Raw genomic sequence first — 15,910 nt, forward strand, 5'->3', positions numbered from 1 at the left:
GTCGCCTCTGACAAAGAAAAAGGAAGGTTGCATTGGCCGGGAATCGAACCCGGGCCTCCCGCGTGGCAGGCGAGAATTCTACCACTGAACCACCAATGCGCACATAGACAAGAATAATCAAGAATCAAGAAAAATTCTGTGACACATTCCAAGGGTTGAATTGCTTGTTTTTCTGGACTCAATATTTCGTCTAAATAGCTCAGAAGGGTGTGACAATTTCATATTTCATTTCAAAAAAAATACGGGTCGCCGTATTTTGCAATTTAAGGTTCGCTTGTAGTGTATGCTAACATATAAAAAGCCTTCGCAAAGACCTTTAGTGCCGCCTAAACTTTTACAGGTTTCGCTGACTCAAGTTTAATGCGCAGAGATAATAATTAGCATTTGTACACGGTGGTATTGGGCCTCGTGCTTTATTAACCCTTTTAAGTAATGCTTATTCATAATTAGCCTTGTTAATTAATGCTTTGCTAGCAGGTTGTACCGTGCACGCAGGTAAGACATGCTGTGCACGTGACTTCGTGCACAACACGCATTGAAGTTAAACGACCAACATGAAGGACGTTAAATAACACTCACCGCAGCGGTGGCTGCAGATTTAATGTGGCGACAATGCAGGAGGCAGCGCCAAGGAGACGGCAGCACCCGCCCTCTAGTCAGCCCGAGGAGCATTGTTTGCAAATGTCACCGACAGGTCACCGACGGCGAAACACAAACGCAGACTGCCGCTGACAACATAAAAGCTACTTCTAGCATACCGCTTCCGGGACTCTGTTTTCAAAATAAAACAAAACTCACTCTCTCTCTCTCTCTCTCTCTATAACCATCTAACTATATAATAAACTATGTAATATGAAATATGTATAGTCCAGGATGAAGCATTTGTAAAAGACTGAGTCATTTATAATGGAAAATAAATATCACTATATAATATTTTTGCAGCCATTTTTGGGAAGTTAGGGTAAAAACTGTTTTTTCAAGGATTTTCTAAGTGTTAACCTCCTGAGACCCGAACCACCAATGCTGACCTGGGACCTGAAAATGAGAGCCACATATAAGAATATTCGTTTGAAATTTCGATAGGACAGTAACAGTATAATGTCCTCGTAAGTGGATATCAGGCCCTTGCAGAGCAAAATTTAGTATTTTGGTCTAAATAACCCAAAATGTGATGCCCACATATGTGGACGCCAGGTCCTAGGAGGTTAAACAAAAAAAAAGTTACAAATTAATAACAGATAGCGAAGATTGACTGTTACTGCAAGATTTTAACATGAGCTAAATAAAAACAATGTCCTTTTGTGCTTGCTTGGTAAAGCGTGTTCTTTTATTCTGAAACCGTCAACGCGCATTTCCCGTCATGCCTGTATTCCATGCCAGTGCTAAATTACATCGCCCAAAGGGTCATCGCCGAAGGTACACTCTGCTGTGATTGGTTAATGGAGTCAGACCGCGAACAATGGCGTGTATTTTTGTAACTCTCTCTGTGACCAGAGGATGGCGCTCCGGGCCGAAGAAAAGAAGATGTTAGTGGTTGAGTAGGCTCATCAAAGTTACATTTCGGGACTGTAGGGACGTTGCTGATAAGCAATAAGGGCTCATCCGGTCCATAGAAAGTAAGTTAACGAAATTAAATAAATTCATGTTCGAGTTTGTTATGAAGCCTTTGTCGTGACGTGTTCTTGTTTGCGTTGCAGTTCAAGGTTCACACAGCTGTTTACAGCACTCAGATTAAAAGCAGCTCAAGCAGCGTATGATCATTTGCAGCCTTTTTATGAAACGATTGAAGTAAACAGTTCTTAGGTTGCTATCTGCTACATTTTGATTTTGTTTCCTTCAGATCCACCGATATGAGTTGGTTTGATTTGGCTGTGTGAACCGATTGTTTAGCAGAAATCTGCATTACAGTTTTTTACAGACGCTAGGACACATTTCCCAATACTTAGGTCACGTTTGCAAAACTCCTCACACAGTGAGCACAACAGAAGTCTATGTGGGCTAAACTGAGGACCAGTTATCATTGTTTTGGCACAAAATGCATTCAATGACTACATCTCTCAAATTTCATGAATCATCTTCTCACTCAGACACAACAACTGCCAAAAATCTTTGTACGTACAGGACATTTTGCATGTGCTTACATACTGTTTTCAAAACTGTTAAACTTATGGCCAAAACAATAACACAATGCAAAACTTGAAAAGACAGCAAAATCCAACAGCAATATTTTATTGAAACATATTTTAAATCTAAAAATGCAGTTTAACCAGCCACAGCTGATTCTCATTGTAGATGAACATCTACACAGGTGTTACTCCTTCAATTTTTCAACTCCTTCAATTCTGGCAGCCAGAAGATTCTTTCCTAGGTGTGTTGCCCTAGATGACATAAGATGTGATGTGGATGAGAACCTGTGGCCAAATGGAGAAGACCGAGTAGATTAGCATTACTATTGTATGTGTATCAGTGGATGGTGTGTATACAAATTCTTGTATTTTGGGATTACTTAGTGCAAAAAAATAAAAAATACATAAACAAATATTAACGAATTCTGCATGATGTCTGATTCATTCCAGTAACATATACTGAAATTATAAACAGAGATGTGTCCTTGTTTTACACAAGTAAACACTGTGTAATGCTACATGTTGTTAGTGTTTTTTAGGTCATTGTTTTGTGGGTGACAAAGTGTGTTTGTCGGCTGTCAACCTTTGCTAGTGTTCTGGAAGAATGAGTTTATTTGAGACCTGAATGAAGTGTTTTGGTAGTTGTAGTGCATTTTGAATGTGAAATGAACTGCTTTGCCAAGCTGACGGTCAGTTAGGAGGATTGTGTGAAGAGTTTTGCAAAAGTGACCTAAGTCTGTAAAAAACTGTAACCCTGCGGTTCCCAACCTTTATTGCGCCACGGACCGGTCTATGTCCGACAAGAGTTTCATGGACCAGCCTTTAAGGTGTCGCGGATAAATCCAACAAAATAAAACCAGTACCGGTACCAGAAAACAAGAAAATTTATTCATAACACATGGGAAAAGACCCAGGGAAACCAAGTTAACGATAAAAAATAAATAATAAATAAAACCCCTAAATTTCACACTCGAGCCTCAACTCTCGCGGCCCGCTACCAAACGACTCACGGGCCAGTACCGGTCCGGGGACTGGGGACCGTTGCATTAACTTATGCGCCGATTTTACCGGGAGGACCGGACAGCTTGTGCGGACTCATAATTCATTCTCTCGTGTATTTGCAGTGTTAAATGAAGGGGACGCAGCTTTAAAGATTAACCGTTTTAAAGACAATCTGGTGGTCGCACACGGGAGAATACTAATGTAATCAGATCCATAAAGTCAAGACTCACGTTTTGTTTCTATTTTTTGTATCTTGTGTAAATGCGTAAGTACATCTTAAACATCTGTATCCTCTCCAAGAGGCCATGTACCCTGTAGACCTACCATCTGTGGATCACAATGACCTGACATCTGCGTCTGAACAGTACATGTCCTCTCTGGAGTCCAGCCCCTGTGATAATGAGTGGTTTCAGTCATCGCAGACCTCAAAGGTACCTAACCACATTTGGGTGACTGATTATTATTGCAAATAATACAGGGAGTGCAGAATTATTAGGCAAGTTGTATTTTTGAGGAATAATTTTATTATTGAACAACAACCATGTTCTCAATGAACCCAAAAAACTCATTAATATCAAAGCTGAATGTTTGTGGAAGTAGTTTTTAGTTTGTTTTTAGTTTTAGCTATTTTAGGGGGATATCTGTGTGTGCAGGTGACTATTACTGTGCAGAATTATTAGGCAACTTAACAAAAAACAAATATATACCCATTTCAATTATTTATTTTTACCAGTGAAACCAATATAACATCTCCACATTCACAAATATACATTTCTGACATTCAAAAACAAAACAAAAACAAATCAGCGACCAATATAGCCACCTTTCTTTGCAAGGACACTCAAAAGCCTGCCATCCATGGATTCTGTCAGTGTTTTGATCTGTTCACCATCAACATTGCGTGCAGCAGCAACCACAGCCTCCCAGACACTGTTCAGAGAGGTGTACTGTTTTCCCTCCTTGTAAATCTCACATTTGATGATGGACCACAGGTTCTCAATGGGGTTCAGATCAGGTGAACAAGGAGGCCATGTCATTAGTTTTTCTTCTTTTATACCCTTTCTTGCCAGCCACGCTGTGGAGTACTTGGACACGTGTGATGGAGCATTGTCCTGCATGAGAATCATGTTTTTCTTGAAGGATGCAGACTTCTTCCTGTACCACTGCTTGAAGAAGGTGTCTTCCAGAAACTGGCAGTAGGACTGGGAGTTGAGCTTGACTCCATCCTCAACCCGAAAAGGCCCCACAAGCTCATCTTTGATGATACCAGCCCAAACCAGTACTCCACCTCCACCTTGCTGGCGTCTGAGTCGGACTGGAGCTCTCTGCCCTTTACCAATCCAGCCACGGGCCCATCCATCTGGCCCATCAAGACTCACTCTCATTTCATCAGTCCATAAAACCTTAGAAAAACCAGTCTTGAGATATTTCTTGGCCCAGTCTTGACGTTTCAGCTTGTGTGTCTTGTTCAGTGGTGGTCGTCTTTCAGCCTTTCTTACCTTGGCCATGTCTCTGAGTATTGCACACCTTGTGCTTTTGGGCACTCCAGTGATGTTGCAGCTCTGAAATATGGCCAAACTGGTGGCAAGTGGCATCTTGGCAGCTGCACGCTTGACTTTTCTCAGTTCATGGGCAGTTATTTTGCGCCTTGGTTTTTCCACACGCTTCTTGCGACCCTGTTGACTATTTTGAATGAAACGCTTGATTGTTTGATGATCACGCTTCAGAAGCTTTGCAATTTTGAGACTGCTGCATCCCTCTGCAAGATATCTCACTATTTTTGACTTTTCTGAGCCTGTCAAGTCCTTCTTTTGACCCATTTTGCCAAAGGAAAGGACGTTGCCTAATAATTATGCACACCTGATATAGGGTGTTGATGTGATTAGACCACACCCCTTCTCATTACAGAGATGCACATCACCTAATATGCTTAATTGGTAGTAGGCTTTCGAGCCTGTACAGCTTGGAGTAAGGCAACATGCATGAAGAGGTTGATGTGGACAAAATACTCATTTGCCTAATAATTCTGCACTCCCTGTATATTCTTCAAGGTCTGCTGTAAATGAAATTATGTTTGCAGTTATTCACACGGACTTGTTTATTTAGTCTACAGTAAAATCTAGAAAAATCTCAGCTAACCATAAACAGCTTCACATTCTTAAATCAAGAGCCTAAAATCTTTTAGCATCCATATTATCCATTAACTGTGTTCTCCTAGTAACTCGAAATGTAACTTTATCGTCTACATTTCAAGTTATTTTCTCAAAACTATGAGTTAGTAAGTGTAAACTTTGAAATCTTATGTAGACGTAGGTTTCTTCCTGTTAAAAGGGAGTTTTTCCTTCCCTCTGTCACCAACTGCATGCTCATAAGGGATCGTCTCATTGTTCTCTGTATTATTGTCGAGTCTTTGCCTTACAATTTGAAGCGCCTTGAGGTGACTGTTGTGATTTGGCGCTATATAAATACAACAGAGTTGGATGTAATAACACCTAATCATGCATATGTTTTGGTATTGAAATACACAACAGATCTTTTAAAGCATTAAACTTAACTTGTTTTGGCGTGCAGATGCCCTGAATTAACTCTCTGTGTGGTTACTGTGACTCTCGAACGGGAACTATGGTGGAAGTGTTTTTACCACCTTACCAACATTTGGCTTGATGTTATCTTCCTGTCTGCTCAGGTGGCAATAACGGCAACAAATGTGAGCCAGCTGCAGCTGTTTGAGGATGGCCAGCCTGCCTGCGCGGTGCTGGCACTGCACCCTTCGGATGATCAAACACAAGGTTTGGGTTCAGCACGCTGCTCTGTGAGATGTTCCAGCCTCAGACACAGACTGACGCTCTCTGCTCTGATGTTACCTTCCAGTGGTCAGCCTATACCTGCACGGGAAGTGGTGGCTTTTGGATGACGTCTTGCGAACGTCAAGCAAATCCAGAAGTGGTTTGGTGTCGGTAACTGTGTTAAAGTACATTTGTCTAGACACTATGTCACTTCATGGCTCGTACACAGGTGTGAACAGTGAGAGAATAAATCAGTCTACTCATGACAAGAATCATCTCAAGATTGCATTGTAGGTGTGGTCGGTAGCAGCTTATGCAGCGGGTTTGCGGGAGAAACTCGGGAGAATTTTCTCCAACCACGTCATCTCAGTGTACTTCAGACTCAGCAATATGGTGACGTGCAAGATAAAAATAGTGGTCAACGACCCTCAGGACCACCTCTAGAGGTGACAGCCCCCATTAGGAATAAAATACCTGACACAGTCCACTATTTGTTTTTAGAACTGAAGAAGCCTCTTGAATTCGAGGTGAAATGTCTTAACAAACTTAAAGAAGTCAAGTTGCCTTCTTTTTTTTCAAGTCTTAAGACATACATAAATACAACCATAAATACATACAACCAAGCTGTGCAGTGGAGTGTGAAGCTGGAAAACGCATGAACCTATGTTATACTGGCTTTTGAAGCTTGCCATAGTTTTACAGGCTTCAGGTGTAAATTCACAGAAAAAGTCTGTTCTATCAATTTCTAAATGAAGATTTGCTGAATCGTTAATCTACCAGAGCCGACTGTCTGGAAACTTCTGCATGTTGTCCACAGGTCCAGTCTCTTATGGAGAGGGTGATTGTATTTCTGCTCAGTCAGATAATGGAGAGGCCTTCACTGTTCTCCCTGCATCCTCCCAAAGAGAGCTGCAAAGTGCTGTGGAAAGACAACCAGGCGGTCGGCTTTTACACCGTGAAGCACAAAGGTGGGCAGAGGAGGATGAGAGTGATTGGCAAACAGGGTATCAGTGAACATACACATCTGCAGGTTGCGATTTATATTTTGTGTATGTCCAGCAGGAGTTTGGACAAATGTGAAGAAAGCTGCAAAGTTAAGGGCAGAAGACTGGCTTGAGTCGGATTGAAACTTTAATTAAGTCAGAAACAGCATGAAATTAGGAGCTGGGTGGAGGCGGGCTGCAAAGTGGCCTGCAGATGTGCAGCAAGTGTGGATGATCTAAAATATCTTATATGAGATAGATGAGTTGGATGTGAATTTGCATCAGATGATCTTCCAGGACCGAGCAATTCCTCAATTTTCTGATCACATCCAGGCCTAACTAATCACGCCAAGATGACTATTAGGAAGGTGTTCACTTTGAAGCTTCACAAATCTCTTTCTATGGATAAATCATACCCTCTGTTGTCCTTCTATTTGAAGGAGTTACACTGACTTAGCTTTTCAGACCTGGAAGCTACATCCACCTCTTAAATGCAATCCATGTCCTCCTCTGCTGTTTCAGGGAGTCTGTGTGACGGCTGGAGCAGCTGCTGTTACCTGCTGCCTGTTCTGGACACTGTGCTGGTGAGGAGGAGCTGCAGGAGGAGAGGCTTTGGCCTTCAGATGCTGGAGGATTTCTGCTCCTCCTTCTCTACGGAGGAGTTTCTGGGAGTCAGCTCTCCATTATCCCCCAGCATGGCTGCAGGTCAGCTCGGGTCCTTCTTTGACCTGTTTGTATACTTGTTTCTTTAGGTCTCTGTCAGACAGTTTGCTGTATCTGGTCAAGGAACTGCATGTTTTCTTCGTTTTTGTTCAATAGAAATGTTCAGTAGACTCACGCACTAATGATCTAGTTATAGCTAAAAGCTGATCACACACCTGTACATCATGACGCAAAAAAATGTAATAGGTTTTTTTTAATAGTGGAATTTGCATTTCCCAAGTGAAACACACAGAAATCCAAGATGACACTGACTGTAACTGGAAACAGAGGTGAACTTGATGATTTAGCCCCTCATTTAAATGAAAGGCATTTGGTCAACCAATGAGTGTTTCATTTGAAGTTTTTTGTCGTCGCTTTTCCCAGAGTGTCTCCTGGTGAGATGTGCCCGGCAGGTGTCAGGATACTCTACTGTTTTTGTTATTATACCTTGGCGCTAAGCACGGGTGACCGTAACAATCACCATATTAAAGCGTATGGTGGCACATAACTGTTATAATCGTGTCTCTTGGGTCCCAGCAGTGGTTGTGGATGTGGAGTCTGAATGGTTGGCTCAGAGGTCGCCTGAAACAGCCGATTGGTATCAAAGAGTTTTGCTGAAGTTTTGCAGCTTCACAGAAGCAGAAACTTGGGTTTGGAAAAGTCTGAGGAGACCATGGAGAACAGATTTTTTAGCTGGCCTCATGAAAGTTCTGGCAAGCTGTCCGGCAGCTCAGGAAAGGAAAGCAGGGCTGGGCTCAGGCTCGGTCAGGGATAAAAACTGCTGTCCAGAACTAAAGATATTGTCAGGCGCTGGAAAGAACACTTAAGGAACACTTGAATCTGACCAAAACGTCCTTTTTGAAGGAGAGAGAGCCTGAACACTCATGGGAAGACTCACTAATTGCTTCATTTCACTGATTAATGACAATGGTTTTTACAAGGTTACACAGATCTCCTTTAAAGTGCCAGATTAAGGTGATATAGACCATTTTTCCAAAGCTCATTGTGTGCAAAGCGTTGTTTCCCAGACTTTTGCTGCTTTCTTTTATTCCTTTTTTTCCCAAACTCTTTTTATTTTTCAGAATCACAGCAAATTACAGTACAACAACAGAGTGATTGCACACCATGTAAAAAAGACAAAAAAGACTTAGCTGTGCCCAAAAGTGCCGGTCAAAGTGACATTGTGGCTATACATGTAAAAGAAACCTAACCATGTCATAAACGCGGTCCCCACAGCAAACCACAGAGTGGAGACAGTACGGGATATCCACAGCAACTCAAGATTATCTTTGGTAGAAAAAACAGAATAATAATAGAGTACCTCATGACCAAAAGAAGTCAGGAGTGAACAAAAATAAAACAAAATAAAAGCAGTAGAGTAGCATAGAACCAAGTACAATAAAATAGGGACAGCCAGATTCACAGTGGTATATCACAGAACTGCTGTCATGGTCCTGGGTCGGTGACCCAGCGCTTTAAGTTTATTATTATCATTTTCTAGTTTATTATTATGATGATGATTATTGTTTGAGTTCTATGTGTTATATTCGGTCTGCCTCTGAGTCTGTATCTCTGTCTGTCTATGGTGTCACCCCGTCTGTTTGTGAATCTGTCTGTATGACAGTATGTTTGCACTGAAGCACCGCAGCAATTTCCTAATGTTGTAAACCTGCTCAACATTTGGCAATAAAACCCTTTCTGATTCTGATTCTGTCTGTTCAGTTCAGCGTCTTGTCTGGTTCCCTGTGTCTGAGTTTCCTGTTTTATTGTGAAGGTCTGTGTCTTATGTGAGTGTGCTCAGTTTACGTTTCCCCTGTCTCGTCAGCTGTGATTTCTCCCAGGTGTGTTCCCCTCCTGTCTCTCATCCCTTGATTACTGCCATCTGTGTATTTAAGCCCTGTGTTTCTCTGTGTCAGTGTTGCGTTGTACTCTCAACTAGCTGTGTATTTTGTGTCTCTAGTGTTTAGTCACCTGCTCCAGTTTAGTGTTTCAGTCCTCAGTTCCTCTGTTATGACCTTTGTTTGTCTTTTAGTGAGTTTATTTAGTACGAGGTTTCTCCCAGCAATAAAGCTGCGCTTTAAGTCCCACTTCCGTGTCTGAGTTCTGCATTTTGGGTCCACCACTCCTGCTTGCCTGCCTGCCACACAGCCAACCATGACAACTGCACTGTTTCTACATTGTTGAAAAAGGGTTTCCATGAATTCAGAAATATTGCCGTTGACCCACATAGAGTATGTTTTACCGTTTCCACATTGCTAAAAAGAACACCTGTAATCCAGGCCTCAGAGAGAGGAGGGTGACTGACTTCCACTGGAGCAAAATCAGACATCTGGCCAAAAGAGTTAAAAAAGCCACGAAATCTGTCAACGCTAGCAAAGCAGTCTCACCAGGTGTCACAGCAAAGACCGACACATTTAGATCTAAGTGCTCCTGAAGTACCTCTAGTAAGGCAGGGACAGGACCACAACATCAGTGAGGCGTGGGCTTGTTTGCATCTATCACAGACAGGATCAGCATCAGGGTAGATTTTGGAAAGTGCGAGTTTTCACCAGTGGGTGTGGTGCAGCACTTTGCACTGGACCAGTGTATGCCCGGCACTAATAGATGACGAGTGGACCCGGAAGAGTATATCCTCCCAAAAGTCCTGGGTGATTTCCTTACCAAGGTCCTGCTCCCAAAGCGACTGAATAGTTAACACTGGGACACTCCGGAGATAAAGGATTCTTCATAGCTGCATGAAGCAGCACCGTTTTAATTTGGAGGTGGACGCAAAAGAGTCTCAATGAGTGGGGTTAAAGGCTGAGAGGGAAAATGAGGTGTCATCCCTCGAATAAAGCTACAGACCTGTGGGTACCCAAAAAAGTGGGTTTCATTGTTCAAGTTGTTCAAAGGAAGAGAAAATGCCCTTAGAATAGATCATTAAATGATTTTATACCCAAAGTAGACAACAGGGCAAAGCTTCCATCCCGTGGTGAAGCCTTAAAAACATGGTTCCTACAGGTTGCAAAGAAAAAATCTGCAGGACAAAATGCTGTCTTGGATTTCTAAGCGCATTCAGCCTCATTATCTACTCATATAATCACTCAGACTTATCCATGCTCCAACAGAAATACAACAAAACATGTGTTTGTGTGTTCAGTGTTCAAAAGGTTCCTGCAGAAGCACCAGCAGTATCGAGAGCGTCTGTACGAGGTGGAAGCTCCAGGGGGCTGGACTCAACGACGAAACATCTGGCTTAACATTCTGCTCGGACGCTACTGCCTCGGTAAACATTGGTTTGTTTTTTATGGGTTTAAGAATATTTTCAGATTTATATTGAATTGCTAACGTGGGAATGTCTTGAAGACGGCACGTGTCCTTATCTGACTCACATCTTTTAGGTACTGATAAGGAGAGCAGCCCAATATCAGGAGAAACACAGAGAAATGCACTCAAGGACTCCTTTCACAAGGTAAGAATGTCAGGCTACGTCCACACTAGCCTGGGTGAATTTGAAAATGGCGTCTGAAAACGCTCCGCCTCCACACTATCGTTTTCATTTGTTTTCACAGAAATGCTTGCGTTTCAGTACTGCGCATGCGTGATACGCAAGACGATTCGACCTGCCTTAAATCCATCTGCTGTTTATTTACTTTTCAGCTCTTTGAAACGTTGCAGCAAAACGTTGAGGAAAAGCACCGAGTTTTTTAAATGGACCAACAATGAGACGGAGTTATTGCTGCGAGTAACACAAAAGTACAAAGTTGTAAAAGAGAGTGAGAATTAAAGAATTTGAAGAAAAGCTCTCTGGAGCACGTACAGACTGATATTAACCTTTAATAGGGCTGTCAAAATTGAGCGCAAGCAAAACAACTGCTGTGTAACGCCCTCTGCTATCTTAGTTTAATTGGTCACATGACTGCATCACATGACTAACATGCGTCATCGTTTTCGAAAAGGCTCCAAGTTCGCTGTCAACACTGCGACGCGAAAACATTTTCCCAAATGTATCCGCTTTGGAGAGCGTTTTCAAAACGCTGCGTTTTCCTTGACCGAAAACGCCGTCTCAGTGTGGACGGAAGGCCAAAATGATGCGTTTTCAAACCAAAACTTATTAGTGTGGACATGGCCTCAGTTTCTCCACGATTACACTGAAAAACATCTTCAGCCAACTTAGACTGAAACAGCTACTCGTCACACACTTCACATTCATGGCCAGAGATCAGTACTGCCCACAGTAACGCGTTACTTGTAACTCAGACACATGGTTCTTAAAATAAGTAATCAGTAAAGTAACAGGGTTACTTTTTTGGGGAAGTAATCAGTAATTAGTTACTGAATACTTTTTTCAAGTAACTTGACCAACACTGTTCATGGCTATATCAAGAGCTTGTTGAAGCCGGCGTTTTCATTGAAAACTTTAATTTCAGCTGATGGCTGTTCGAGGCTCCTCTGAGGTTTATAGTTTTGAAAATGAATGGATGAAAGTAAATACGTCCAGTAAGGCTTAGTTTGATATTTTATAGTTTTATTAACAGTGAATTTACCTGTTTTACTGACTATTCTAGTGTTGCTAAGGAGATCTTAATGTCTAATTAGTTTCCCAGAGAAATGTTGTAATTTGCAGCAATGATGACCCACTACTGATTTGGTATGACCAGAATAATATTCTGGTGTGTCGACAGCTGCAGACATTTGGGACTCGTAGTCATTCCTGTTACACTTCCATGGAGTCCACCTGAAGGGTGCTTGCATAGTTTGTGCGTTGTAATGTCTCCGTGAAAGAGTCTCTGATGACAAATTTCCATCTCTCTGCCCAACGGGGATCCAAGCAGACCCTCATGGACACGAAACATCACACGGTACACTTAGAAAACGATTCCATGAGATTTTGTAATTGTTGCAGTTTAGTGTATCGAGTGCTTGACTTTATGATTGATTTTGGACTTGTTATGATCTGTATGGCCTCACGTTTAGATTTAGGTGCTACATGTTCTTGCTCTCTGAGGAATTGTTGGGTTTCACCTCACAATACTGTGAGGCGCTTTGTTCTACCACTGAGCCTCACTAGAAGGCTAAAATAGCGCGTCTGGCTTTAACAACGGAAGCACAGTTATTTTGGGGACCGCTCTCAGACCTACTGCTTTAAACAGAAGAGGATGTGAAAACAAGCCTCTGACTTTTCTACTTTCACGGTCACCAGAGGATGAATGTCATCGACTGTACTGATCACTTGAGATGAAATCAAGATTATTAATATTTCAAAGCTTTCAGTGCTTTTATAGATTGATCTGAAACTGAATTATGTGCAAGTGTCAGTGAGGAGAATCACACTGAGTCACTTGGTGGCACTATGAAAGCAGAGTGACTAATCCCAGAGCTTCAGACTTTAAACAATGTGAAACCAGACATAGACTTGTGGGTTTTCACCTTTTTGTCTGTCAGCTCTTGACCCAAATATGTAATATGCTTTGAGATTGCATGTATCAAGAACTGGCATGTTCAACACAGTGCAGTGAAATGAGTTCCAGTACGGCTGAGTGTGTAAATTTGCACACTTTTTTCCTTTACCTGATTCTGTTAAAAAGTAGCAGCGCATTGGCCGGGAATTGGCCCTGCGTCTCCTGCATCTACCACTGAACCACCAATGCCACGTCCTGTCACTGCTACAGGGCCAGATGCTTGCTGGCTAAAAGCCCTGCATCTCTTTTGGCACATTTGAGATATTAAACGTCAAACAAGCTACCAGCTCATGGCTCAGAAAATGATTTTATGATATTTTGCATTGACAATCAGGGCCGCGTATGATTCTTCGAGATGATATCATACCATGTTCTTGCTCTAGGAACAAATGCTATGTTCCTCCCAATAATCTTACCATATGCTGTGAGATGACATTATTATTATCTGGTATTATACGACGTCCATATGAGAGTCCTGCTATCTATTTTATCTTCTCTTACAATGTAACTTTATAGAGACCAGCATATATGTCAATAACAGAGTGAGAGTTACCAGCAGTAGGAGGTTCACACCATAAGCTTCAAACTTGTGTAAACCACACATCAAATTGTGGCACAGAAAATGCTTTCGTGAGATTTTGTATTGACGTTCATGCCCCCCGAGAATGTTTCTCACCCACTTCAGAGGGTTTGTGGATTTTTGTTCTCATGTTGTGACTCTTTGTAGTTTTTTTTTTAATGTCTCCTGTAGCTATTTTGTGTAAGCAGCAATAATTTATCCAATTCTGTTTATCTCCATGCAGACTTGTATACTGGACCTGGGCACACTGGGAAGCACTGGTGTAAACACCGCAGTGGTGTTGGACTCTGCTGAACAGCAATTTAAATCATGTGAGCCAAGCCAAGGAAGATGGTCCCTGAGCAGCGAGCTCCCTGGAACAGGATGTAGCCCTGCAGCCCAAACTATCCATGTGCAATCTGGACCTCCCACCCGGCTCCTAAACACAGCACAGGCTTTGAAATCCAAGGCTTCCAAATCTACAAAGCACCACAGACAGGAACCAGAGGACATGCAGAAAATTCCCAAACGAGCCAGAAGTGAGTTGAAACATGTACACACAAAGACTGCATTCAGCAGCAGAGCCCGCAGAGAATGTTCGGACACTTAACCGAAACCATATCCACATTCATTTAGGTGACTTTGTGTTCTTTCCATCAAATCAAAGTGAGTTTTGAATGAACAGCAGACTGCATGTACCTAAACATGCACAATAAACCTTTTTGTGTGTCTTTGTAGTATCGTGTTTCTTTGTGGCTACTTAATAGTGTTTGTGCTAAATAAGAACCATGTGTCTGAGTTATTGATTTTTGCCTTCAAACATAAATACATCCACACAGATTATTATTAGAGTATAGCATATGCATTTGCTCCGTGGGTACAACTTGCACAGCATTTCAACCCATTTTAGATGCAAGGTTGGGGTTCATACGGTGACCTCAGATTATTATGCTTAACTATTAATGCACAGGATCAATCAATAAAGAGCTACAATATAGTTTTTTCTGCACTAATCACATAAAAAACCACAGCTTCTGAGGCTTGGTGTGGATTAGGAGATAGAGCAACCCGTCGACTCATTGGACGGTTGGTGGTTTGGTCCTTGACTGCTCCAGCCTGCATGCCAAAGTATCCCAAACCCTGAGTTGCTCCTGATGTGCTCACGGAGGAAAAATTGTTTAAAACTACAGATGTATTATCATCTCGCCCACTGCACTTTAGGTACATATAAAAAGAAAAAATCTTGGTGTATTGTCCGTCAGAGGATAGACTTTAAAGTTCTGATGCTGGCCTATAAAGCTCTGAATGGTTTAGGACCAAACTACATCAGTGACCTCCTGACCCAGTATGAACCTTCCAGATCCCTCAGGTCATCTGGATCCGGTCTTTTATCAGTTCCCAGAGTCAGAACCAGACACGGAGAAGCTGCATTCAGCTTTTATGCTCCATTTATCTGGAACAAACTCCCAGAAAGCCTCAGATCAGCTGAAACACTCAGTTTATTTAAATCCAGGTTGAAGACTCACCTGTTCTCAGCTGCATTTGAATAAAGCACCAAATCCACACTTTAAGCTTAAATTTCAAAACTTACATTTAACTACTGATTTTATCTACTGTTCTGATTTTATCTGTTTTGGTTTTATATACTGTTGTTTGTTTGTTTGTTTGTTTGTTTGTTTGTTAATTAGTTAGTTAGTTTATTTGCTTGTTTTAATCAATTTTAAATCATGCTTTTTATTTGTTCTTGTTTCTAATGTCTCTGTAAAGCACTTTGAATCACCTTGTTGTTGAATTGTGCTATACAAATAAACTTGCCTTGCCTTGCCTTGCCTTGTTTAAAGCAACCATCTATATACATAGTATTTCGGCTTTTTTGTACACTGTTCTCATTGTGTTTCTTCTTGGTTTTTTATTTTTCTAATATATCTCTAATTCACTTTTTGTTCCTTTCCCTCGTGCTGGTGTAATAAATGAATTTCCCCCAGAGTGGGATTAAATAAAAATCTATGTGTGTTTGTATTCTTGTTGGATTATGAGTGCAAGTTTTCCTTTCACCTCCTAAGAATAAATGTGCTGGAATGAGAGTACAAACCCTTGAATCATTGCTAACTTTGTAGTTCTGGTGTTCAGAAATGGTGCAACAGTTTGCACAATGCTTGCATTTAACGTGTAAAATCAACAGTTCTGACAATAATCAGCAGATACTTGTAAAAGCTTTTTGTGTAGAAATAAAGCGTAAATCTGGACTTGCTGTGTGTGCAGACACCTGAAAATACAAGCTGTACCTGCAGGTTGCTGGTTTGAGTCCCTG

At 41.6% G+C, this 15,910-nt stretch overlaps 2 protein-coding genes and 1 non-coding gene across 3 annotated transcripts in view; 1 reads left to right on the forward strand and 2 right to left on the reverse strand.

Moving 5' to 3' along the window:
* The window catches only part of ldhd (lactate dehydrogenase D), a 50,086-nt gene extending 49,337 nt beyond the window's left edge, over positions 1 to 749 (reverse strand). Inside the window, exon 1 of the mRNA XM_004566149.5 lies at positions 580 to 749. Coding sequence (XP_004566206.1) covers positions 580 to 672 — 93 coding nt within the window. The 5' untranslated portion in view covers positions 673 to 749. The remainder of the gene's footprint in view (positions 1 to 579) is intronic.
* trnag-gcc (transfer RNA glycine (anticodon GCC)) lies at positions 29 to 99 on the reverse strand. The gene has a single exon. It is a non-coding gene; the product is annotated as a tRNA-Gly (tRNA).
* A 706-nt stretch (positions 750 to 1,455) lies between the features above and the next one.
* fam169b (family with sequence similarity 169 member B) lies at positions 1,456 to 15,606 on the forward strand. The gene is made up of 9 exons (XM_014409337.4): positions 1,456 to 1,616; positions 3,429 to 3,559; positions 5,815 to 5,917; positions 6,000 to 6,085; positions 6,732 to 6,882; positions 7,420 to 7,602; positions 10,739 to 10,864; positions 10,980 to 11,050; positions 13,844 to 15,606. The coding sequence occupies exons 2-9, from the start codon at positions 3,434 to 3,436 to the stop codon at positions 14,207 to 14,209; spliced, it is 1,212 nt and encodes a 403-aa protein (XP_014264823.1). The 5' UTR covers positions 1,456 to 1,616; positions 3,429 to 3,433; the 3' UTR covers positions 14,210 to 15,606.
* Positions 15,607 to 15,910: the final 304 nt, after the last annotated feature.

This window comes from Maylandia zebra, linkage group LG7 (genome assembly GCF_041146795.1).
Source record: "Maylandia zebra isolate NMK-2024a linkage group LG7, Mzebra_GT3a, whole genome shotgun sequence".
NCBI classification, from domain to species: Eukaryota; Metazoa; Chordata; class Actinopteri; order Cichliformes; family Cichlidae; genus Maylandia; species Maylandia zebra.

Bases quoted from the DNA above. Each gene is read 5' to 3' on its own strand.
- fam169b (XM_014409337.4), top strand. From the start codon at position 3,434: ATGTACCCTGTAGACCTACCATCTGTGGATCACAATGACCTGACATCT. The intron at 6,086-6,731 runs GTAACTGTGTTA...TGTTGTCCACAG, and splicing joins CCAGAAGTGGTTTGGTGTCG to GTCCAGTCTCTTATGGAGAG. The intron at 7,603-10,738 runs GTCAGCTCGGGT...TTGTGTGTTCAG, and splicing joins ATCCCCCAGCATGGCTGCAG to TGTTCAAAAGGTTCCTGCAG.